The sequence below is a fragment of the Neoarius graeffei genome, chromosome 12, assembly GCF_027579695.1.
Source record: "Neoarius graeffei isolate fNeoGra1 chromosome 12, fNeoGra1.pri, whole genome shotgun sequence".
Lineage (NCBI taxonomy): Eukaryota > Metazoa > Chordata > Actinopteri > Siluriformes > Ariidae > Neoarius > Neoarius graeffei.
The window spans coordinates 61,239,197-61,263,501 of NC_083580.1; the positions used below are offsets into that span (position 1 = coordinate 61,239,197).

Below are 24,305 nucleotides of genomic sequence, written 5' to 3' on the forward strand. Positions count from 1 at the left end.
AAGCCTGTTCAGTTTCATTTGCCTAGACTACGTAGTTTCTGGGATATTTAGATCTCAATTAATATCAACTTTTTTGAAACACTTTGTTTGATATGGTGGTCAAAGTCCATGAATTTGCAAATTGGAAAAAAAAAACATTTTCTATATCCACACAAACAAATTCCTGTGAAATAATTCAACCACTAAAACCTGTTTGGTAGTTTACAGTATCATAGAAGGCACTACATTTATAGACAATTTAAATATTAAGTCAAATTAAACACTATCCAATAGCCAGTGTTAGCTGCATATTCAACAAGCCTGTAGTGTACATTCTGATTAAGTGTTAGACATCAGAAGAAGCTTGTGTGGTTATAAAGATGCGTAAAAGTGACTTCTGTGGTGTGGGATGAGAGGAGGAAAAGACAGAGAAAGAAAGAGAGGGAGAGAGCGCACATGTAGCATGCAGCACTCGAATCACTGATCCATTTTCCTGATTCACACAATTCCAAATGTTCACAGTGGAGGTCTGTACACAGTACAAGCGTTGACTTCACACACACATTGGGGATGGGTCAGGCAGGAAATGGACAATAACTCAGAGAAGGAAAGAAGACAGTTATTACTACATGTCTCAAACTCAGCTGTCTTGGCATGTTAACCGAGCCAGCTGCCCTTTGCTCTTGTGAGAGGAAGACACTGGTGCCCCACCAGGAAGTTACAGATCCAGAGAGAGATCAAGGAACTACATCTGGACTAGCACCTGCTATGACTGAGGGTTAAACTTATTCTAAACGGGGCTCCAAACCAAACACACTCTGTGTAATTTTACAGGCAATTTCACAATTACTGGCCACCCTTTGCAAAAATCAGATAAAATGAAAAGAATTATTTTTTAGCTTAAACATACGGGAGGGATGTTGAAAATTTTTCTTTGAGCATTTCTTGCGCAGTACCATTTTTCTGTTGCAATCAATACATCAACATACAGTGGTGCTTGAAAGTTCATGAACCCTTTAGAATTTTCTATATTTCTGCATAAATATGACCTAAATCATCATCAGATTTTTACACAAGTCCTAAAAGTAGATAAAGAGAACCCAATTAAACAAATGAGACAAAAATATTATACTTGGCCATTTATTTATTGAGGAAAATGATCCAATATTACACATCTGTGAGTGGCAAAAGTATGTGAACCTCTAGGATTAGCAGTGAATTTGAAGGTGAAATTAGAGTCAGGTGTTTTCAATCAATGGGATGACAATCAGGTGTGAGTGGGCACCCTGTTTTATTTAAAGAACAGGGATCTATCAAAGTCTGATCTTCACAACACATGTTTGTGGAAGTGTATCATGGCACGAACAAAGGAGATTTCTGAGGACCTCAGAAAAAACGTTGTTGATGCTCATCAGGCTGGAAAAGGTTACAGAACCATCTCTAAAGGGTTTGGACTCCACCAATCCACAGTCAGACAGATTGTGTATAAATGGGGGAAATTCAAGACCATTGTTACCCTCCCCAGAAGTGGTCGACCAACAAAGATCACTCCAAGAGCAAGGCGTGTAGTAGTCGTGAGGTCACAAAGGACCCCAGGGTAACGTCTAAGCAACTGAAGGCCTCTCTCACATTGGCTAATGTTAATGTTCAAGAGTCCACCATCAGGAGAACACTGAACAACAATGGTGTGCATGAACAGCAGGGTTGCAAGGAGAAAGCCACTGCTCTCCAAAAAGAACATTGCTGCTCGTCTGCAGTTTGCTAAAGATCATGTGGACAAGCCAGAAGGCTATTGGAAAAATGTTTTGTGGACCGATGAGACCAAAATAGAACTTTTTGGTTTAAATGAGAAGCATTATGTTTGGAGAAAGGAAAACACTGCATTCCAGCATAAGAACCTTATCCCATCTGTGAAACATGGTGGTGGTAGTATCATGGTTTGGGCCTGTTTTGCTGCATCTGGGCCAGGACGGCTTGCCATCATTGATGGAACAATGAATTCTGAATTATACCAGCGAATTCTAAAGGAAAATGTCAGGACATCTGTTCATGAACTGAATCTCAAGAGAAGGTGGGTCATGCAGCAAGACAATGACCCTAAGCACACAAGTCGTTCTACCAAAGAATGGTTAAAGAAGAATAAAGTTAATGTTTTGGAATGGCCAAGTTAAAGTCCTGACCTTAATCCAATCAAAATGTTGTGGAAGGACCTGAAGCAAGCAGTTCATGTGAGGAAACCCACCAACATCCCAGAGTTGAAGCTGTTCTGTATGGAGGAATGGGCTAAAATTCCTCCAAGCCGGTGTGCAGGACTGATCAACAGTTATTGGAAATGTTTAGTTGCAGTTATTGCTGCACAAGGGGGTCACACCAGATACCAAAAGCAAAGGCTTTAAAAAGCAAATACTTTTGCCACTCACAGATATGTAATACTGGATCATTTTCCTCAATAAATAAATGACCACATATAATATTTTTGTCTCATTTGTTTAACTGGGTTCTCTTTATCTACTTTTAGGATTTGTGTGAAAATCTGATGTTTTAGGTCATATTTATGCAGAAATATAGAAAATTCTAAAGGGCTCACAAACTTTCAAGCACCACTTTGACCATTCTCGTCATGATCCAGCCCAGAACTTTCAAATCCTTACCCACGCCTTTGAACTCCATTCCGCGTTTTCCCCGTGCTGCGCTAGCACACCTGCTAGTGCATCTGCTTTTAGCCACTTTATATAAACACTATGAAGAGAATTCCATGACGCGGATAAATACTCGCCATTATGTTAAGTCAAGTTCACGCTCAAATTTGGATTTTTCTCTGCTTCCCTGACTTGGATTACATCGTGGATTATGAGTTTGCCTGATGGTTTTTGTGGGGTTTTTTTGACTGTGAGTTTGACTCAGGACTCTGTTTTTCCCCCAACATTGTTTTGTTGGCTGTGCTTGGATATCTCCTGGGGTTATTGTGACTGTTTACACTGTGTCCGCTCTGCCATCCTTGGAATTAGCCAAGATAGTTCAGACTGTGTTGCTCTGCCTTCTTCCTGCCTGATCTCCTCACTATCCTACTCATCAGGTATGCCTCAGTTCTATCTGTAACCTTTAGTAGTTGGTCACTGGGTCCTATCTGCACCCGTGGCCTCCAGGCCATGACAATTCGAGTTTGATAAAATTGATGTACACCGATCAGCCATAACACTTAACCCATCTGGCTAATACTGTGTAGGTCCCTCTTGTGTTACCAAAGCAGTTCTGACCCATGGAGGCACAAGACTCCACAAGATCTCTGAAGGTGTGTTGCGGTATCTGGCACCAAGATGTTAGCAGCAGATACTTTAAGTCCTGTAACTCGTGAGGTGGAGCCTCCATGGATCGAACTTATTTGTCCAGCACATCCCACAGATGCTAGATCAGACAGAGATCTAGAACATTTGGAGGCCAAGCCAACACTTTGAACTCTTTGTCATGTTCCTCAAACCACTTCTGTACAATTTTTGCAGTGTGAGAGGGTGCATTATCCTGCTGAAAAAGGCCATTGCTATTAAATACCGTTCAAAGACATGCAGTTAGGTTAACATGGGGCAGCCATAGCTTGAGGTTGGGCTGAAGTGCGCTTGAGCAAGGCACCTACCCCCAACTGCTCGCCGGGAGCTGTAGCATAGCTGCCCACTGCTCTGGGTATGTGTGTGCTTACTGCTCACTTGTGTGTGCATGTGTGTGTTCACTGCTTCAGTTGAGTTAAACGCAGAGGAGGAATTTCACTGTGTGCTTAAGTCTGTGCTTGAATGTACGTGTGACAAATAAAGGCTTCTTGGCTTGGCTTCTTCTTAAAATACCGTTGCCATGAAGGGGTGTACAACATTTAGGTAGGTGGTACAGAAGGTTTAGGTAGGCTTCCCAGCAGAACACTGTTCAGAGCATCACATGCTCTCCACCAGCTTGACTTCTTCCCATGGTGTATCCTGATGCCATCTCTTCCCCAGGCACGATGTGTAAAAAAAAAAAAAACACACATGATTCATCAGACCAGGCCACCTTCTTCCATTGCTTCATGATCCAGTTCTGATGCTCACATGCCCATTATAAGCACTTTCTGTGGTGGACAGGGGTCAGCATGGGCACTCTGACCGGTCGGCAGCTTCGCAGCCCCATATGCAGCAAGCTGTGATGCATTGTGTATTCTGACACCTTTCTATAGCCAGCATTAACTTTTTCAGCAATTTGTGCTGCAGTAGCTCCTCTGTGAGATTGGACCAGATAGGCTAGCCTTCGATCCCCACACACAACAAGGAGCCTTGGGTGCCCATGACCCTGTCGTCGGTTCACCGGTCGTCCTTCCTTGGACCACTTTTGGTAGGTACTAACCATTGCATGCTGAGAATAACCCACAAGACCTGCCATTTTCAACATGCACTAACACAGTTCTCTAGCCATCACAATTTGGCCCTTATCAAAGTCACTCATATCCTTACACTTGCCCATTTTTCCTGCTTCCAATACATCAATTTTGAGAACTGATTGTTCATTTGCTGCCAAATAAATCCAAAACTCTTGACAGGTGCCACTGTAACTAGATAGTGAACAGTTATTCCACAAACTCAAGTCGTACATAAGCTGATAGCCGACGAGTCGCGTAGAACCAAGTTGGCTTAAGCCATGTACGACGAGATTGAGTGGAATAACTGTTTTATTCTATCCACATTCACTGGATTTTGAGAAACGGGGCATATTTTTTTTTTGCAAATTCGATAAATAAAAACTTTATACAAAACATCCAACAAAATCATTTCTGCTGAGAACGTAAACAAACCAGCAAAATGACAGTAGCAATTTGTGAAAAATGCGATAATTATTGAAAATAAAAATGATACAACCCCGATTCCAAAAAAGTTGGGACAAAGTACAAATTGTAAATAAACACGGAATGCAATGATTCCAACTTTTGCCAAGTTTGCTGAAATTCCTCCACAAATTTTGAGAGGAGCTGATTTCAGAAGAATGTACGCCCTCATGAAATTGTCAAAGTACAAGTTATTTAAATCAAGGGTCAAAACTCTGGTAAAATTTTCACAAACGAAATTAAAATCACAATATGCAAATTACCGCCATATAACAAGGACTTTTGCCAAGCTTCAAGAAATTCGTCCAAAAATTGAGAGAGGAGTTGATGTCAGAAGGAAAACACACTCTCTTGAAATTGTCAAATTATAATTTTGTTAATCAAGGGCTGTAACTCTGGTAAAATGTGACCAAATTGAACAAAAGTACAATATGCGTAATACTGACATATAACAAAGAATCCTGCCAAGTTTCATGAAATTCCTCCAAAAATTGTGAGAGGAGTTGATTTTAGAAGGTGAGTACCCTTCCCGGGACAGATGGGCGGGCAGACGGACATCGCCATGACATAATCCCCCTTCGGACCTTTCGGCCAGCAGAGGATAACAATGTCCATGACTTCTAAATTGTTGTGAACAACCCTGAAGATGCCGAGTGTCAAGCGTTTGGGTGTAAAATAAGCCCGATCATTGATCATTTTATGTGACATGCTTTGGTTTGTGTTTACTCACTGAGAAAAGTGATCTTTTTAGATGGTAAGAATCACGTTGCTATGGCAACGGGATTGTTTACTAGTATATGTGTCAGTCCTGTGTATGGGTTATCTTGCCGGGTGAGATTTAAACTTCATAAAAGTGAAGTCTGTTCATTCGTGGATTTTGTTGCCAGTTTAAAAAAAAATAAAAATAAAAAAATCACATGGTTACAGAAAATTTCTGATTAGATATTTAGAATAAGAAGCCTTTATTTCTCACATATACATTACAGCAGAGTGAAGCTCTTTCTCTGTATTTAACCCATCTGAAACAGTGAAAACGCATGTGCACACAAACACAGTGTGCAAATGGTTGCATCCAGGTAAGCCTGTTTTTAGTAATACCATAACTTTTAAAATAGATAAATTATTGTTGTAAAGTTTTATTTTTAATTTAAACTTGCAGGGAGCACATCAGGGCACTTGCCATGATCAGCAAGCAGCATTTATTTTTGGGTTTTGTTTGACTAAGGACCCGGTCCCACAACACCAATAACTATACCTATAACTACAGCTATACCTATACCTGAGTTTAGTTCCAGTCTGGAGCAGTCACACCACAACTATAATCCCGACGATAATATCACTTGGTCCTGACACTCAGGGAAATAAACGCATGCAATTTAGGAATAGTTGTGGAAGTTTTTTCCAAGTAGTAGCACATTATTCCGGGTCACACTGTACAGCTTGGACTTCAAAACAACCCATGCACACACTCCGGTGGTTGATATAATACAGATAGATCACGGACATACTAAAAAAGGATACAAAATATGGTGTGGTTATGGATTTTAATACAGATGCATCACGGATGCTAAGAATTTACGGATTGGTCATAGACGTTCCAGTATATTACAGATTAGTTACGGATTTCATACAGATGATGCATCACGGATAAAAAAAAAAAAATTAAGGAGTCTAAAACAATTAAATGTTTGGGTTGCCGAAGTTCATAATTAAAATATCTTACCTGCATTTATATGTTTACTTTATTAATTTACTATTGACATTTCACGGAAAATCACATATCCATGAATAAAAGACCCATATTTTGTATTATTTTTTTAAAATTTATTTTCCGTGAATAAATATCCGATACGGATAAACCCAGGCCTGGGCTATAGGGATCGTTATCGGTCTGGTGAGAGCACCAACCACATAAACTGCAGCGGACCCATTTATTTATATGTAGTTATCGGTATTGGAGGACTGGGTCTTAACATTTTGGAAAGAGTCTCCAGTGTCAGCCCTTTGTAACAGTCAAAAGTAAAGCTCTAACTTTAGGTTTACTGACACAGGAAAGTCTTCAGGACTGAGGATGTTGCGTTTTGTGGTTTCTCATCTCCATTTTTCAAGTCTTATTAATTTCAAGGGAGGTTAAAAAAAAAAGAAAAAGAAAAACTGGTCAAAGAATGACCAGGGAATGGAGCAAGTGCTGTAATGGAAGTGATAACAGGACCAAAGTGGTTCAAAGATGTTCTACAACATTATTAAATGTAACTATAACTGTATAAAAAGCAATTAAAAAAAAAAAGAAAGACATTGGCAAATAAGGGGAATAAACCACTTCTAGTTGTACTGCTATGGTAAAATACCTGGGGTGCTAGCAGTAAGTCCCCTTCATCCCACCCTGTTGTTGATTGTTTTCCAATAACAGCGCATGCCCAAGTGTTTTATTCCTTACTTCATGGATAAGGCGTGAGGCAAACAGCTACATCCACATGGTTCCACCATGCATTTAAACGTGAACTTGTCCAAACCTGATGGGATGAAAATCTACCCTGATTAAAGCCTTAAATCAGGTGCCCTTTTAAGATAAGGTGCTAAAAACAAGCTGATGATATACAAACACAGAAATAGAAACAGACAGGGAGGGGAAACAGAGAAATCATATCACTGCAGAAGCATCTCTGCTGGACTAGAGTCATGTCTGAGGACACTAGAGCATGTGTAGGCTTTGTTTTGGCGTTTACACTTTGTTGCAGTATACCGTAAAAGGGGTGTGTGTGGGTGTGGGTGTGTGTGGGCAGAGGGCACAAAGCTTGGCAGCGAGAGCAGCAGACAATGTTTGAGTTGAGAGGGAATTGAAGCACACAGACTGGCTACTCAAGCACAAAAATATAGAACAGTCTTCACATGAAAGAGCGATCTTACAGGAAAACAGAGAGACAGGCTGGCGCAGACACACGATGCATGTCATCGGCTTTCTCTCCTTCAAGGACTCATCCTCCTCTACCATTCATCACCCCTCCCTCGCTTTTTCTCTCCTCCAGTCCTGAGACTGTCGTCATAATTAGCATTACCTTACACCAGGTTATTTTACATATCTTATAACGGGATTGTATCCTGGTAGCGTATCAACTACATGCATTTAAACCTGTCAACACATGTGTCTCCAGTTACCCAGTGTGGGGTCACCAAAAGAACCCGTAATAGTTTTGACTTCGTTAAGGTATATGAATGGATAACGTTTAGCTACTGCAACAGCAACTTCTTAAATACCTGATCTTATTTAACACTAACCAAGCTAGCTAGGAATTTAGCTATTTATGTTTAGCTACTCCAATATTAAGCTGGGCAGCACGGTGGTGTAGTGGTTAGCGCTGTCGCCTCACAGCAAGAAGGTCCGGGTTCGAGCCCTGTGGCCGACGAGGGCCTTTCTGTGCGGAGTTTGCATGTTCTCCCCGTGTCCGCGTGGGTTTCCTCCGGGTGCTCCGGTTTCCCCCACAGTCCAAAGACATGCAGGTTAGGTTAACTGGTGACTCTAAATTGACCGTGAGTGTGAATGGTTGTCTGTGTCTATGTGTCAGCCCTGTGATGACCTGGCGACTTGTCCAGGGTGTACAACCCCGATTCCAAAAAAGTTGGGACAAAGTACAAATTGTAAATAAAAACAGAATGCAATGATGTGGAAGTTTCAAAATTCCATATTTTATTCAGAATAGAACATAGATGACATATCAAATGTTTAAACTGAGAAAATGTATCATTTAAAGAGAAAAAATAGGTGATTTAAAATTTCATGACAACAACACATCTCAAAAAAGTTGGGACAAGGCCATGTTTACCACTGTGAGACATCCCCTTTTCTCTTTACAACAGTCTGTAAACGTCTGGGGACTGAGGAGACAAGTTGCCCAAGTTTAGGGATAGGAATGTTAACCCATTCTTGTCTAATGTAGGATTCTAGTTGCTCAACTGTCTTAGGTCTTTTTTGTCGTATCTTCCGTTTTATGATGCGCCAAATGTTTTCTATGGGTGAAAGATCTGGACTGCAGGCTGGCCAGTTCAGTACCCGGACCCTTCTTCTACGCAGCCATGATGCTGTAATTGATGCAGTATGTGGTTTGGCATTGTCATGTTGGAAAATGCAAGGTCTTCCCTGAAAGAGACGTCGTCTGGATGGGAGCATATGTTGCTCTAGAACGTGGATATACCTTTCAGCACTGATGGTGTCTTTCCAGATGTGTAAGCTGCCCATGCCACACGCACTAATGCAACCCCATACCATCAGAGATGCAGGCTTCTGAACTGAGCGCTCATGACAACTTGGGTCGTCCTTCTCCTCTTTAGTCCGAATGACACGGCGTCCCTGATTTCCATAAAGAACTTCACATTTTGATTCGTCTGACCACAGAACAGTTTTCCACTTTGCCACAGTCCATTTTAAATGAGCCTTGGCCCAGAGAAGACGTCTACGCTTCTGGATCATGTTTAGATACGGCTTCTTCTTTGAACTATAGAGTTTTAGCTGGCAACGGCGGATGGCACGGTGAATTGTGTTCACAGATAATGTTCTCTGGAAATATTCCTGAGCCCATTTTGTGATTTCCAATACAGAAGCATACCTGTATGTGATGCAGTGCCGTCTAAGGGCCCGAAGATCACGGGCACCCAGTATGGTTTTCCGGCCTTGACCCTTACGCACAGAGATTCTTCCAGATTCTCTCAATCTTTTGATGATATTATGCACTGTAGATGATGATATGTTCAAACCCTTTGCAGTTTTACACTGTCGAACTCCTTTCTGATATTGCTCCACTATTTGTCGGCGCAGAATTAGGGGGATTGGTGATCCTCTTCCCATCTTTACTTCTGAGAGCCGCTGCCACTCCAAGATGCTCTTTTTATACCCAGTCATGTTAATGACCTATTGCCAATTGACCTAATGAGTTGCAAGTTGGTCCTCCAGCTGTTCCTTTTTTGTACCTTTAACTTTTCCAGCCTCTTATTGCCCCTGTCCCAACTTTTTTGAGATGTGTTGCTGTCATGAAATTTCAAATGAGCCAATATTTGGCATGAAATTTCAAAATGTCTCACTTTCGACATTTGATATGTTGTCTATGTTCTATTGTGAATACAATATCAGTTTTTGAGATTTGTAAATTATTGCATTCCGTTTTTATTTACAATTTGTACTTTGCCCCAACTTTTTTGGAATCGGGGTTGTACATTCTTAACATCAAATACTTTTAATTCCATATTCTGTTGCCTTTTTTTTGTATTTTTTGGAGGTTCTGTTTTAGAGTTTTTATTTTGTCCTCGGTTGGTTCAGCAACACACTCCACCGTTTTGTTTTTCTCTACTCACGGTATATGAGCTGATATCCTAGTAGTAGAGTAGCCAATCAGAGTGCACGATTGCTCATATCCAGTGAATGTGGATGGAATAATCAAACGTTATTCACTTCACCTGTCAGTGGTTTTAATGCTATGGCTGATCAATGTATTTTAGATGGTTTTATTCTGCTTGTCAGTGGACCGTATACGCAGATGGATGCCCAATTTAATTCAGACCACTGATTTTCAATCGACTTCAAGTCTGGTGTTTGAGAAGATGACTGCAAAATATATATATTTTTTCCCTGCTACCATACCTCTCTTTTGTTGTGAGGACTGTTTGGGGTCATTATCCTAATTGAAGGACCTATCGATGGCCAAGTCAAAGGCAACCAGATTTTAGGCTAAAATATCATGGTACTTAGCAGAAACCATGCTGTCATCAATCTGGTCCACCAGTCTCAAAAGCAGCCCAAGGCAACAATGATCCATTAGCATATTTTACGTTCTGTATGCAGGTATTTCATCAAACAGTCCAGTGGTGTGCATGGCCAAAAGTTTGATTCCGAATACAGTTCCAATGTGATTTGGCGAAGTTTGGTGCTGCGTTTTACTCTCAGGAGACAGTAAGGGCTTCTCTCGTTCAACTTTTCCCAACAGTTTGCTGTTATACAGGTGACATCTATTTAATTTTGAAACTACATAACCCCAAGAGTCAACCAAACTGTGTAATTCTGACATTTTGCTCTTATTGCTTCCTTTACCTTCCCTCACACTATATTAATTTCCTGGCAAATCTTAATCAACTTATGCCGGCTAACAACCACCTGTCTCGTTTGTGTTGCAAACTCTTGGGTTATGGATAACAAAAATAACCTGTGTGCAATTTCATAGCTCTAGCCCAGGGAAACAGGATGTGGTTCAAGCAGCAAAAGAATTTTGGAAATGTCTTTTACGTCCAAAAGGAAACGACACGAAGCGCATTTCTGTCCATGATCCCATTTTAAAATCAGGCATATGCTCATTTTAAGAAAGGCAAGGAAATGATTTGCTTAATCATTAGCTCAGTACAAGGAAATTATTTGCTTAATCATTAGCTCAATATGTACGTCTTGAGGAAATAAACAACATGATAGCACTTCATAGGCAGATGTGAGCTCTCTTCACCTGCGGGGGTGCTGAAGAAAAGGATGTCTTTAAAACCCCCAGAGTAGCATAGAAGAATGTGGGATTGCAGTCACTGTAAAGAGACTGTAGTTCATATTGTCAGAGGACAAAGCTGGAATGATTTTCAAGCCCTGCTTTAACTCGGCTCAGTAAATCAGCTTTGTGAACATGACAAAGCTGGCCGACAACTGCTTTAGAGCAAAGTTTAAAGAGCAGCGCTCTAACAGTGGGTATAATTATCAGACGTAAGCCAGATTAGGAGTGAAAGCTTTTGACTGCTGACTTAGCATCAATTTAAAAAAAAAAAAAACCACAACCTTTTATAAAATACACAATGCAAAAGATTGAGTATGAAAGCGAGTGCAATTAAAGAGAACAGGTAGAAGATCAACGTTGAAACAGTTAAAAAAGTGAGGAAGGTACGTTTCTACAGTACATTTGTTACACAATGAGGATTCCTATAAATACTACACACTGAAAAGTAGAGAGGAGTCAAATCAGACACACCAAGAGTGCCATTATTTATGAAGACTCAATCGTTAAGAGTGAGGCAGCGACAGGTGGAGAGACAAGGCGGTAGATTTAGAGGTTAGTTGGTGATTAAGAATACGGAGGAACGGTTTTGTCTACCTGAGCTCAGCCTGTAGGGGTTTAATGGGTCGGATGCCAATGCACTGTCCTGCTTTACACTCTCCATCTCCAAATCTGGATGCGGGAGAAGAGAGAAGCAATCAAGCCTGTTAGAGAACACGGGAACAACAGCTGCCTTTTCCCTCTACTTAACTTGCCAGTTGTCACTTTGCAAGAAGAGAAAGAAGGAGGAAAACATTTCCTTCTGCATTCCCTGTCTATGAGGCAATGTTTTACAGAGTGCCTGATCATAAACAATCTACAGCAATAAAATGGACTTTAAACAAAAACACATTACTATGACGAAGAGAGATTTGTGCCAGAGAGCTTCATGAAGCTGGTGGCTAATTATATTAGCATGTTTACATACTGATAAGTAATTTGTTAATAATTCAACTGATCATTTCAGTGGAACCAAGTCAATTAGTTGAAGTGAACATAAATAAAATTAATGTATAATTAAATTAAATGAACAATTTTCTTCCATTTCCCTGAAATAGTATTATAAACAATAGCAGGAACACAAGCTTTAATTTAATTTTTTTTTAATTACACTTGTTTAAATGTGACCTACTTATAGTTTATGATTTGCTGATTTCAATCTTTTTTTTTTTTTACAGATTTCTGATTAATCCAGCTTGTTCAATTACTATGGTTTATCATTATGTATTCATCTTTCATATCTATAGCCCTTTGAGCTTAGAGTCACAAAATAAAGTGTACTAGATAAAGAGAGATTATTATTCTGTCCACACTCACTAGATATGAGCAATCGCATGCTCTGATTGGCTACTAGGCTATCAGCTCATCTACCGTGAGTAGAGAAAAAACAAATGGTGGAGCATGTTGCTGAACCAACCGAGGATGAAATAAAAACTCTTTTTCGCGTTATTATTCTCGGATTTTTCACAAATTCCGACTGTCATTTCGCTGGTTTGTTTACATTCTAAGCGGAAATGATTTTGTTGGACGTTTTGTATAAAGTTTTTGTTTATCGAATTTGCAAAAAATAAAAACTCTGTTTCTCAAAAACCAGTGAATGTGGACAGAATAAAAGTTATTCCACTCAATCTAATCGTACATGGCTTATAGCTGACTCAGTGCTATGCACCTCATTGGTTATCAGCTCATGTACGACTCGATTTTGTGGAATAACTTAAATATCTGACGATCTAAATACCATCACAACTGAAATATTTAGATTACAGTGGTGCTTGAAAGTTTGTGAACCACTTAGAATTTTCTATATTTCTGCATAAATATGACCTAAAACATCATCAGATTTTCAGACAAGTCCTAAAAGTAGATAAAGAGAACCCAGTTAAACAAATGAGACAAAATATTATACTTGCTCATTTATTTATTGAGGAAAATGATCCAATATTACATATCTGTGAGTGGCAAAAGTATGTGAAGCTTTGCTTTCAGTATCTGGTGTGACCCCCTTGTGCAGCAATAACTGCAACTAAATGTTTCTGGTAACTGTTGATCAGTCCTGCACACCGGCTTGGAGGAATTTTAGCCCGTTCCTCCGTACAGAACAGCTTCAACTCTGGGATGTTGGTGGGTTTCCTCACATGAACTGCTCGCTTCAGGTCCTTCCACAACATTTCCATTGGATTAAGGTCAGGACTTTGACTTGGCCATTCCAAAACATTAACTTTATTCTTCTTTAACCATTCTTTGGTAGAACGACTTGTGTGCTTAGGGTCGTTGTCTTGCTGCATGACCCACCTTCTCTTGAGATTCAGTTCATGGACAGATGTCCTGACATTTTCCTTTAGAATTCGCTGGTATAATTCAGAATTCCTTGTTCCATCAATGAAGGCAAGCTGTCCTAGCTCAGATGCAGCAAAACAGGCCCAAAACCATGATACTACCACCACCATGTTTCACAGATGTGATAAGGTTATTATGTTGGAATGCACTGTTTTCCTTTCTCCAAACATAACACTTCTCATTTAAACCAAAAAGTTCTATTTTGGTCTCATATGTCCACAAAAAATTTTTCCAATAGCCTTCTGGCTTGTCCATGTGATCTTTAGCAAACTGCAGATGAGCAGCAGTGTTCTTTTTGGAGAGCAGTGGCTTTCTCCTTGCAACCCTGCTGTTCATGCACACCATTGTTGTTCAGTGTTCTCCTGATGGTGGACTCATGAACATTAGCCAATGTGAGAGAGGCTTTCAGTTGCTTAGAAGTTACCCTGGGGTCCTTTGTGGCCTCGCCGACTATTACACGCCTTGCTCTTGAAGTGATCTTTGTTAGTCGACCACTCCTGGGGAGGGTAACAATGGTCTTGAATTTCCTCCATTTGTACACAATCTGTCTGACTGTTGATTGGTGGAGTCCAAACTCTTTAGAGATGGTTTTGTAACCTTTTCCAGCCTGATGGACATCAACAATGCTTTTTCTGAAGTCCTCAGAAATCTCCTTTGTTCGTGCCATGATACACTTCCACAAACGTGTTGTGAAGATCAGACTTTGATAGATCCCTGTTCTTTAAATAAAACAGGGTGCCCACTCACGCCTGATTGTCATCCCATTGATTGAAAACACCTGACTCTAATTTCACCTTCTAATTTCACCTGCTTCACCCCAGGAAAGCAGCAGGCCCGGACAAGATGTGTCCACGACTACTGAGGACCTGCGCTGCTGAACTGGGTGAACCACTCCAACACATCTTCAACCTCAGCCTGTAGCTGGGGAGAGTGCCAACCCTCTGGAAGACATTATGTATCGTTCCAGTTCCCAAAAAGAATCGGCCCAGCAAGCTGAACAACTTCCGACCGGTGGTGCTCACTTCACATCTGATGAAGACGTTGGAGCGGCTCTTCCTCAGCCTCCTCAGACCCCAGGTACAACATGCCCAGGACTGTCTGCAGTTTGCATACCAGGCAGGTGTTGGTGTGGAAGACGCCATCCTCTACCTGCTACACCGAGCCCACTCGCATCTGGATAAGGGAAATGGCACAGTGAGGATCCTCTTCTTGGACTTCTCGAGTGCCTTCAACACTATCCAGCCCCTATTGCTTCAGGACAAACTGAACAGGATGCGAGTGGACCCCTGCCTGGTCACCTGGATCTCCAGCTACCTCACTGACAGGCCGCAGTACGGCTGAAGGACATCACGTCTGACACTGTAATTAGCAGCACTGGAGCACCCCAGGGCCCCTCTTCTCTTCACCCTGTACACCGCGGACTTCTGCTACAACTCGGAGCTGTCACATTCAGAAGTTTGCCGATGACACAGCCATCGTTGGGTGTATCAGTGATGACAGAGAGGAGGCGTATAGGAGCCTGGTGAGGGACTTTGCTGTGTGGTGCAACAGGGACCATCTGCAGCTCAACACCTCGAAGACCAAGGAGCTGGTCATTGACTTTGGGAGGTCCAGACCAAGGTCACGACCAGTTCTGATCAAGGGAGTCGAGGTGGAGGCTGTGGATTCCTACAAGTACCTCGGGCTGTGACTGCAATACCAATCACTTATACAGGAAGGGACAGAGCAGGCTATACTTCCTTAGGAGGCTGTGGTCCTTTAACATCTGCAGGAAACTCCTGTGGATGTTCTATCAGTCTGTGGTTGCCAGTGTCCTGTTTTACACCGTGGTGTGCTGGGGGGGGCAGCACATCCAAGGAGGACACATCCAGGCTGGACAAACTGATCAGGCGGGCCGGCTCTGTGGTCGGCATGAAGCTGGACTCACGGTGGCAGAGAAGAGGTCTATGGACAAACTATTGAACATCATGGACAATGCCAGTCACCCTCTGCACACCGTCATCAGCAACCAGAGGAGCCTGTTCAGTGGCAGAATGCTCCTTCCCAAGTGCAGGACGAACAGACTCAAAAACTCCTTTGTCCCTCACGCCATCAGACTGTACAACTCCTCTCTGGGGGGGAGGAGGGGTAACAGGAGGACAGAGGACGGGAAGGAGCAGTAGCCTAGTCTAGCCAAACAATAAGCAATACCGGACAATGTGCAATATAATGTGCAATATCTTTCCTGCTTCCCCCCACACACACTTACCCTAACCCCACTTCTCACTCCTTTCCCCCCCTCCTCTCTTCCCCATATCTTATTCTTTTATATTTGTATATGTAAATACTTAATTTATCTAGAAGTTTTTCCTCTATTTCTTTTCTCTGTTTATCTGTAATGATGCTGCTGGAATCTTAATTTCCCTGAGGGAACCCTCCCAAAGGGATCAATAAAGTTCTAATCTAATCTCACTGCTAATCCTAGAGGTTCACATACTTTTGCCACTCACAGATATGTAATATTGGATCATTTTCCTCAATAAATAAATGACCAAGTATAATATTTTTGTCTCATTTGTTTAACTGGGTTCTCTTTATCTACTTTTAGGGCTTGTGTGAAAATGCGATGTTGTTTTAGGTCGTATTTATGCAGAAATATAGAAAATTCTAAAGGGTTCACAAACTTTTAAGCACCACTGTACATCTTGTACATATCTTTTTACAGAATGAAGCAAGCTGATCCCTTGGTAGGAAGGAATAAAAGAAGTTACTGTTTTAAAACACTAATGAAAAAAAAATGTTGTCTGGGAGGAATGAGGAGCATCCAAATAAAATCCGAAATTCACTGCCTGAATTCCCAGTTCTCTAATTATTATGGTAGAAGTGACACTAAATGCTGCATGTAAACAGAATTGGTTCATGTGTTATTTGGTTCATTTTCAACAAAATGCTGAGTTTAGGGTGTATGTAAACAGTTTGTCCAAAAATCACAGGGATTGGTGAAACATTCGGCAAAGTAAATCATTTGCGAGAGAGGGGGAGAGAGAGAGAGAGAGAGAGAGAGAGAATTAGCTGTGTGTAGTGTAGATCAGTGAGGCGTTGAGGGAGAATACCAGCACGCACAGGGTGGGAAGAGACTCCAGGAGGCTGGCCGCAGAGCAGAGCAGGGGGACGCTGAGGGGGGACGGTAGAGGGAGGCACAGGGATACATCATTACACATGCATGTGAGATTACAACACGCTCAAGCAAATCATCAACAAACATCACATACAGAAATACATCAGCAAACATGCAAGCCGTAAAGGAAAAAGGGAAACGCAGAAATCATGCAGCGTGTTCCTTCCTCAGGATCAGCCTGTATCGAGTCGTCCTTCACAATCGACTTGTTTTAGCCCTTTTCCTTGGACTCGCTCGTGTGTAAATTGCATCCCCGCACTGACTCTGTTCCCTACAGAGCATGCATGATGTGTATTCTGTCCATCCAAAGCCAGCAAAGTGAACAGTCGAGTTCACGATGAACCACAACTTCAGGGATGTAATAAGTGATGTGAGGCACAAACATGACAGAAGAGGAGTGAAAGGTCTGTGCTGTCTGAAAGCTCTCCAGAGGACTTGGCGGAGCAGTCAGTCCAAAACATGATGTAAAACTGACCGAGCGTGATCTGTGACCGCTCTAAACATGACAAATTTCATTACTCATCTGGTGAGTGTTCGTGTTTAAAACCATTCATTTAACGCTTCCATTAATCATGACATTTATTTGGTTAGAATTTGTAGTGTTTGGCTGAGTAGCTGTTTTCTTAAAGTACCCATGAGATCAAAACGGGTGTTTCAGAGCTTTTTGGCATTATGGCTATATTTATACTAATAAATATTTTTTTAATATACCAGATATTTTCTTCAACGGAAAACATAAGAATATTATTGACGACTCATTGTGCGTTCTGATTTTTTTTTGTCTGGAGGTGGACGTCCATGTTCAACCAGTGGCAAAGTCAGTGCAGTGCAAAATGGAAGAGAAAGACAGTGGTGCGATAGCAACTAAAATATGATTACAACAGAGCATCGACTGAAGACGGACAAACAAATATATCCCTGAGCTTGAGTATATCCAACACGGTTTGACTTTGTTTTAGTTGAGCAGAGATCTAATGACAACTCCGCATGCACTTTACAGTGGACTTTCACTGACATCACAGATTTTTGTTTCTCATGCAGCGTCCAGCATACTGCCGGGCAAACAAAGAAACAGCTGCGACAGTTAATAATGAAAATCGAGACGACTACAGTCAGTACAATCTCTCTGAAATGACGAAAAATGCATTTTAGACCAGCAGATCATGTTACATCAAAAAGCTGAAACATGCAGGCATCACAGATCCATATAATTTACCCACATATGTATTTATTTATTATTCTGCACACTGCTCTTGCTCTCTCTCTCTTTGTGTATGCTTGTTCACCGCTTCAACTGGATTAAATGAAAAGGAGGAATTTCGCTGTGCTTGAGTTTACATGTGACAAAAATCAAAAATAAAGGCATCTTCTTCTTAATTTACCCACAGATGTATTTATTCCACTTGAAGTGTTCAGCAAACCAGCTACCGGATTTGGGACATGACGACATCCTGAGCTATTTAGCCTAGTATTTGGACTTCTAAAGACGGGCGGCACGGTGGTGTAGTGGTTAGCGCTGTCGCCTCACAGCAAGAGGGTCTGGGTTCGAGCCCCGTGGCCGGCGAGGGCCTTTCTGTGTGGAGTTTGTATGTTCTCCCCGTGTCCGCGTGGGTTTCCTCCGGGTGCTCCGGTTTCCCCCACAGTCCAAAGACATGCAGGTTAGGTTAACTGGTGACTCTAAATTGAGCGTAGGTGTGAATGTGAGTGTGAATGGTTGTCTGTGTCTATGTGTCAGCCCTGTGATGACCTGGCGACTTGTCCAGGGTGTACCCCGCCTTTCGCCCGTAGTCAGCTGGGATAGGCTCCAGCTTGCCTGCGACCCTGTAGAACAGGATAAAGTGGCTAGAGATGATGAGATGGGATGATATTGTTCTATCAGTTACTCTAGGTTATGGGATTCATGCATCAGGCATGAGAGAGCTCAGAGTGAAACATCTGAAATAATACTTCTTAAATTTTAATATAATAATGAAAGGGAAGTCTTAAATCAGATTTTTAGCTGAAAAATCTCATGCCTGAATATTGTATACATACAGAGACCCACAGAAAATAACACAAGTGATGCTTTAGAAGAAAGTTTATAATTTCTTAAAATAGTCACAGTGAATGAAAGTATTATTGGATTGCATCAAATGTGTTTTCCTTCTGTAAGCTCATGTAAAAATACAGAGAACTATCATATCATATATAAATTACATTTTAATAAGACTTAACCAAAATAGTAACAACTCAGTTAAATAAATACTGCACTGTCTTAGTACGACTAAAAAGCATCTCTCTCACTAAACACTTTCCAACAGAATTTTTAAAAGGCACTAGAAATCCTATCAAAATCCTGTCGGAAGGAATTTGCTCATTTGCAAACTTTGAAAGTTTTCAAACAAAATTTTAAAATGACGCTATAAATACTACCATACTATCAAAATATACTCCGCAAAGAAATTCACTCGAATGCAACATTTTAGTCCGACCAAAATACACTCACTAGTAATCTTTCACTTAAAACCTCAAAACTCTATCAAAATCAATCACTTTCCAGATAATTCACTTGTAAACTTTCACTTAAAACTTTCAAACATAAATTCAAAATAGCACTATCACACTATTCAAATACGCTCACCAACATGGCCGTAGCCAGCTACCGGTATGAGGCCCCCGCGGTCCGGACCTCAGTCATTTTTAAGAGCTGAAAATACATTTGTACGCTGAATATTCAACTGGATAAAAAAATAAAGAATAGCATGAAAACGTCTCCGTAAAAAGTGCATTGTTAATTATGTTAAACGTTGATTCTGTCTTCTGTGTCTGTTTGGTGCGCACGGCTCTGAGACCAAGAACACAAAAGCGAATGAGTGCGCGACTCGGGGGAGGAACGCAGTGCAGCAGACACGTTTTTTTTCATGGTAACCATCAGCGCACTTTCATGAAGCTGTTAAATTTACATTTTCGAAGCAGCGTAGTTGTAGCCTACCTTGTTTGTGTTTTTAAAAATAAATCATTCGATAAGCCAAAGCAATAGAGTGGAAAGTTTCAACTTATGTTTGCCTTGTATAACTTTGCCTAAAACATGGTGGTGTATACTGATTTTTTTCCCAGAATTTTTTTTTTGTGTGTGTAGGTGTAACGGATGCCAGATTGTTAATCTATCCTAGTTCCATAGGCTACATGGTTAGGGTATCTTTTGTCCTCATTGCTTGGGCCAGATCAAACCATTAAACAAGCTTAAATTATTCTTACTCTTGCCACATACAGGATTTTTTTTTTCAAAACTGATGATATTCAGTTCAAACACCATTAAAAATAATTTCAGGAACAGATCTCGTGTGACGTGTAATTCACCCCTCTCATTTAAATATGTCGCATCACGGACCTCGGTGATTTTAAAATGTTGCCTACGGCCCTGCTCATCAAACAAATTCTCTGTCATGTAAAATTTCACTAAACACTTTAGAAGTTGTACAGATTGTTTCTTAAATGGTATGGAAGACTAGTTTAATTTCACACTTATATTCTGATTTAAGGTATCTTTACCTTAAAATGTGTAACTGGCTGGTCGAACATTTGCTTATCCATGGAAATTCATTTTCCCATGCAACCTGGCATTTGCATTCATATTTTTGCTGTTTGGTATTGGGTTTAGTGGCCATGATGAATGACTGCTTGTAAAAAATGTCGGACAGCCTGGGTGAATCCTACGTTACGGAAGTGACTGTCGTTCTGGTCGTTGATTGGTTAAAAATCAGTTGACGTCAGCAGTGTTTCTCATACGATTCTGATTGGACATAATGCTAGGGATTTCCCCAAACTGGGACATTATCCAGTTTTTAACAAATACGATCGGGAGGTGGGAGACGGAGGCTAAAACTGGGAGCCTCCCGCCGAAATCGGGAGGGTTGGCAAGTATGTTATGGTGTTTAGCGTCATCGACATTATCAGTACATAAGCATGCTGCTAGTCTCGCCAAGCATTAGGTCTAATAAAATATATCGCATCCAAAGCCGACATCCAGACATATATTTTAACATTGCACAGAGCTTTCATGCTACGCTGATATAAAATGTTCTCCACACACACGGGAATGTTTTTATCATCCAGTCTTCCTGTTTAACTGCAGCTCGCCATTTTTCTCATGTTTCTGGGTTTGCCGGGAAGCAGTGAAAAGTTGAACCAGGTTCATCTCCATCCATCATCCGTAGCCGCTTATCCTGTCCTACAGGGTCGCAGGCAAGCTGAAGCCTATCCCAGCTGACTATGGGCGAGAGGCGGGGTACACCCTGGGGAAGTCACCAGGTCATCGCAGGGCTGACACATAGAGACAAACAACCATTCACACTCACATTCACACCTACGGTCAATTTAGAGCCACCAATTAACCTAACCTGCATGTCTTTGGACTGTGGAGGAAACTGGAGCACCCAGAGGAAACCCACGCAGACACGGGGAGAACATGCAAACTCCACACAGAAAGGCCCTCGCTGGGCTCAAACCCAGGACCTTCTTGCTGTGAGGCGACAGTGCTAACCACTACACCACCGTGCCACCCTCCACATCTGTTATTACATCCAAAAGCACTACAGGTCTCCAGCACTGTTCTTTTCGATGCAAGTTCTACAAGTTTATCTGTAGGTGTTTACTGAATTTGGCTTACAATCACTCGCATACACTCGTGCTGGTCATTGGCAAACACAAAGCATGCCCGGCAACATGGATGGGGAAACAAACCCGCAGGTGCGATGACCTTCTTGGAGTTCATCTCAAGGTAATTTCAGTGACGCAAACAAACAAATTTACCACGCAATCCTTTTTCTAAAGCATTTTTAAATCCAACGCTGTCAAAACAACATGACTAGCTCCCGAGTCTCCCAAAAAGCAAACAAAACACATACTAAAACAGTTATTATCGACTCTTTTCAACATGAGTTAAGAGGTTAAAAAAACAACTTTTTTCCCCCCACAGATGAAATACTTTCACCTGACTTACCCTGATGTTATGGCCTGGTTGAAAACACAAGAAATATTTGCTCTTCTCATACACATCTCTATTGTGTATTGCGAAGCTGGTGCAGTCATGCTCCATCTAAAATATGCTCAGCATGATTCAGTCCAAGACCTTCCCGCACCATTCATGGCGCGTTTGGCGGCGCCAATCTCCATTTCGTAGCCCTCGGCCTCTCACCTATATTACATAGCTAGGGTTACAGTGGGGGACTAGTCCTCTAGTAACCGCGAGAGTTTGATTCCCCACTCGCATCTGTATTGCAGCGTGCCTTGTCAGATGGCAGTAGACACCATTTTTGTGATGGTCTTTGGTACGACCAGACCATGAGTAGAACTCGCGATCTCCCAATAGAGAGGCAGACACGCTAACCACTAGGCCACTCAGCGGTGCATGATTCAGTGCTAAGAAAAAAAGGAAAGTTGTGAGCAGACATGGTATGTGTAAGCCTGGGTGAGTTAGCTAGCTAGCTAGCTGATTAGCTTTCTTGTTTGGTAAATGACGGCATTATACATCTTGGTATTCAACCTTGAAGGAGTATTAAACGCTGATCTTAGATAGACTCTGGTACAATTTGTTGATAACTTGCATCAGAAGTGCTTTAGGCAGCTGGGCCATAGAAGGTTCACGCTGCACGCTGCATGCTGCACGCTACACGTTCACGTGAAGAACCGGACCCTGGGCCATTAAACTTCATGCTTGGATGTTCACGTGTTGCGTCTGTTCTACTTTGACCGAGTAACCAACAATATGGACTCTTCGGATGACGACGATTGCCTCATTCTGCTTTTACTGAGACAGAGGAAGAGAAAAAGGAACAGAATTTGGAGCCGAGAACACTTCCTTCTGAGAGAAACCCGTGGTGAATTTCACCGAACATTCTATAATCTGCTTGACAATCCCGATGAAGAACTATTTTTCAATTATACCATTCAATTATATTTTTTCTGAAGTTTTCCCCTGAAAGCATAGAGTTATCTCCCTAGACCCGTTCTGATTGGCTGGCGCGGCGGTGACCGCATGCATTGACTGGAATTTCCATCTTCACGCCTAGAAAAAAGTGTGCATGTTCATTTCTCGCTTCACGCGTGAAGTGTGCAGCGTGCAACGTGAACGCCGTTCTATGGCCCAGAGCAAGTCATGCTACGTTTGTCCACTTTTCTTTACACGCGTGTAGCGTGCAGCGTGAACCTTCTATGGCCCAGCTGCCTTAAAGTATGGGACTGCAGAGGTGATATCTCTCCCTTTCTCCATTTTTTTTTTTAAATCTTGAGCTAACTAACCAACAATGACTACTAAATGACAACTTATTAGTTTTTCTTGAGATATAGCCTTAGATCTTACTATGGATATAGCCTGTTATTTCTTCTTTATGTTTGGCCTTCATACGTCACTAGGACAATAGAAGTTTTGTGTAGCCGTAATAATCGCAGTCAGGACAAAGTTATTGTCTTGTTAGCAGCTTATTCTTCTCACTACATCTTGGTTGGTTTGTAAACAAATAACTTTATTTCATCAATCCATGTTTTCTATGGTTAAAAGGTTGGATGAGACTGCTGGTCATTTTTTGTTTCCTAAAAAAAAAAAAAAGAGGCTAAATACGTCTTTAGGTGATATCAAAGTTTGGAATGTACCTCTGTTCATTATCATTTCTTACTCCCTGCAGACTGCATTGTTTAGCAGTTAAGGTACCTGTAGAGCTATGTGCTTTCACTTTCTAGGGGTTGTTTATGCGATCTCCAGGTTGGGGGGAGGTCGGCATAGGGGAATAGGGTACAATTACTTTTTTTTTCCTTTCTTTCTTTATTCTTCTTTCTCTTCTTCTTCGATTTTACACAACACATTTTTTTTCCAATGTATGTGTCTTGTCTGCTCACCACTGGGGCCTTTTAGTACTGAATTTCCCTGAGTGTTCATTTAAAATATGACTTCACAGAGTGGCTGTTCGCCCTGCGCCACACGCCTCATCAGTTGGAATGTGAAGGGGATGAATCACCCAATCAAACGTACCCGTATTTTCACACATTTAAAATCATTAGGTCCAGATATTATTTTCTTACAGGAGGCTCATCTTCTGACTACTGAATGCTCTAAATTACAAAGGGGTTGGATTGATCACATTTTCTGTTCTAACTATGGGGTCAGAGCCAGAGGGGTGGCAATCTTGATTAAAAGGGGGACGCCCTTTGCTCCGTCGCAGGTTATCACTGACACAAATGGACGATATATCAGTCACAGGAAAACTATTTGGTACTCCCATCATGCTAGCTAACGTATATGGTCCCAATTGGGACAATCCACAGTTTTTCTCACAGTTCATAGCCAAGCTACCAGATATCAATTCACATCATCTAATAATGGGAGGAGACTTCAATTGTGTTCTAGACCCGATTTTAGATAGGTCCAGGGCTGGTACACAGGTCGGTGTTTCCAAGTCTGGTGAGG

General features: G+C 41.4%; 1 protein-coding gene across 6 annotated transcripts in view; it reads right to left on the minus strand.

Moving 5' to 3' along the window:
* Window positions 1–24,305, minus strand: part of arhgap32b (Rho GTPase activating protein 32b) — a 255,649-nt gene that overhangs the window by 110,336 nt on the left and 121,008 nt on the right. For 3 of the 6 annotated variants that reach the window (XM_060936151.1, XM_060936147.1, XM_060936148.1), the window contains exons 8-9: window positions 16,810–16,860; window positions 11,929–12,003 (exon numbers count right to left, since the gene is read on the minus strand). The exons of 2 other annotated variants lie outside the window; for them this stretch is intronic. In XM_060936151.1, the coding sequence (XP_060792134.1) occupies window positions 11,929–12,003; window positions 16,810–16,860 (126 nt within the window). The remainder of the gene's footprint in view (window positions 1–11,928; window positions 12,004–16,809; window positions 16,861–24,305) is intronic. One more of the 6 variants, XM_060936149.1, reaches the window with a different exon arrangement.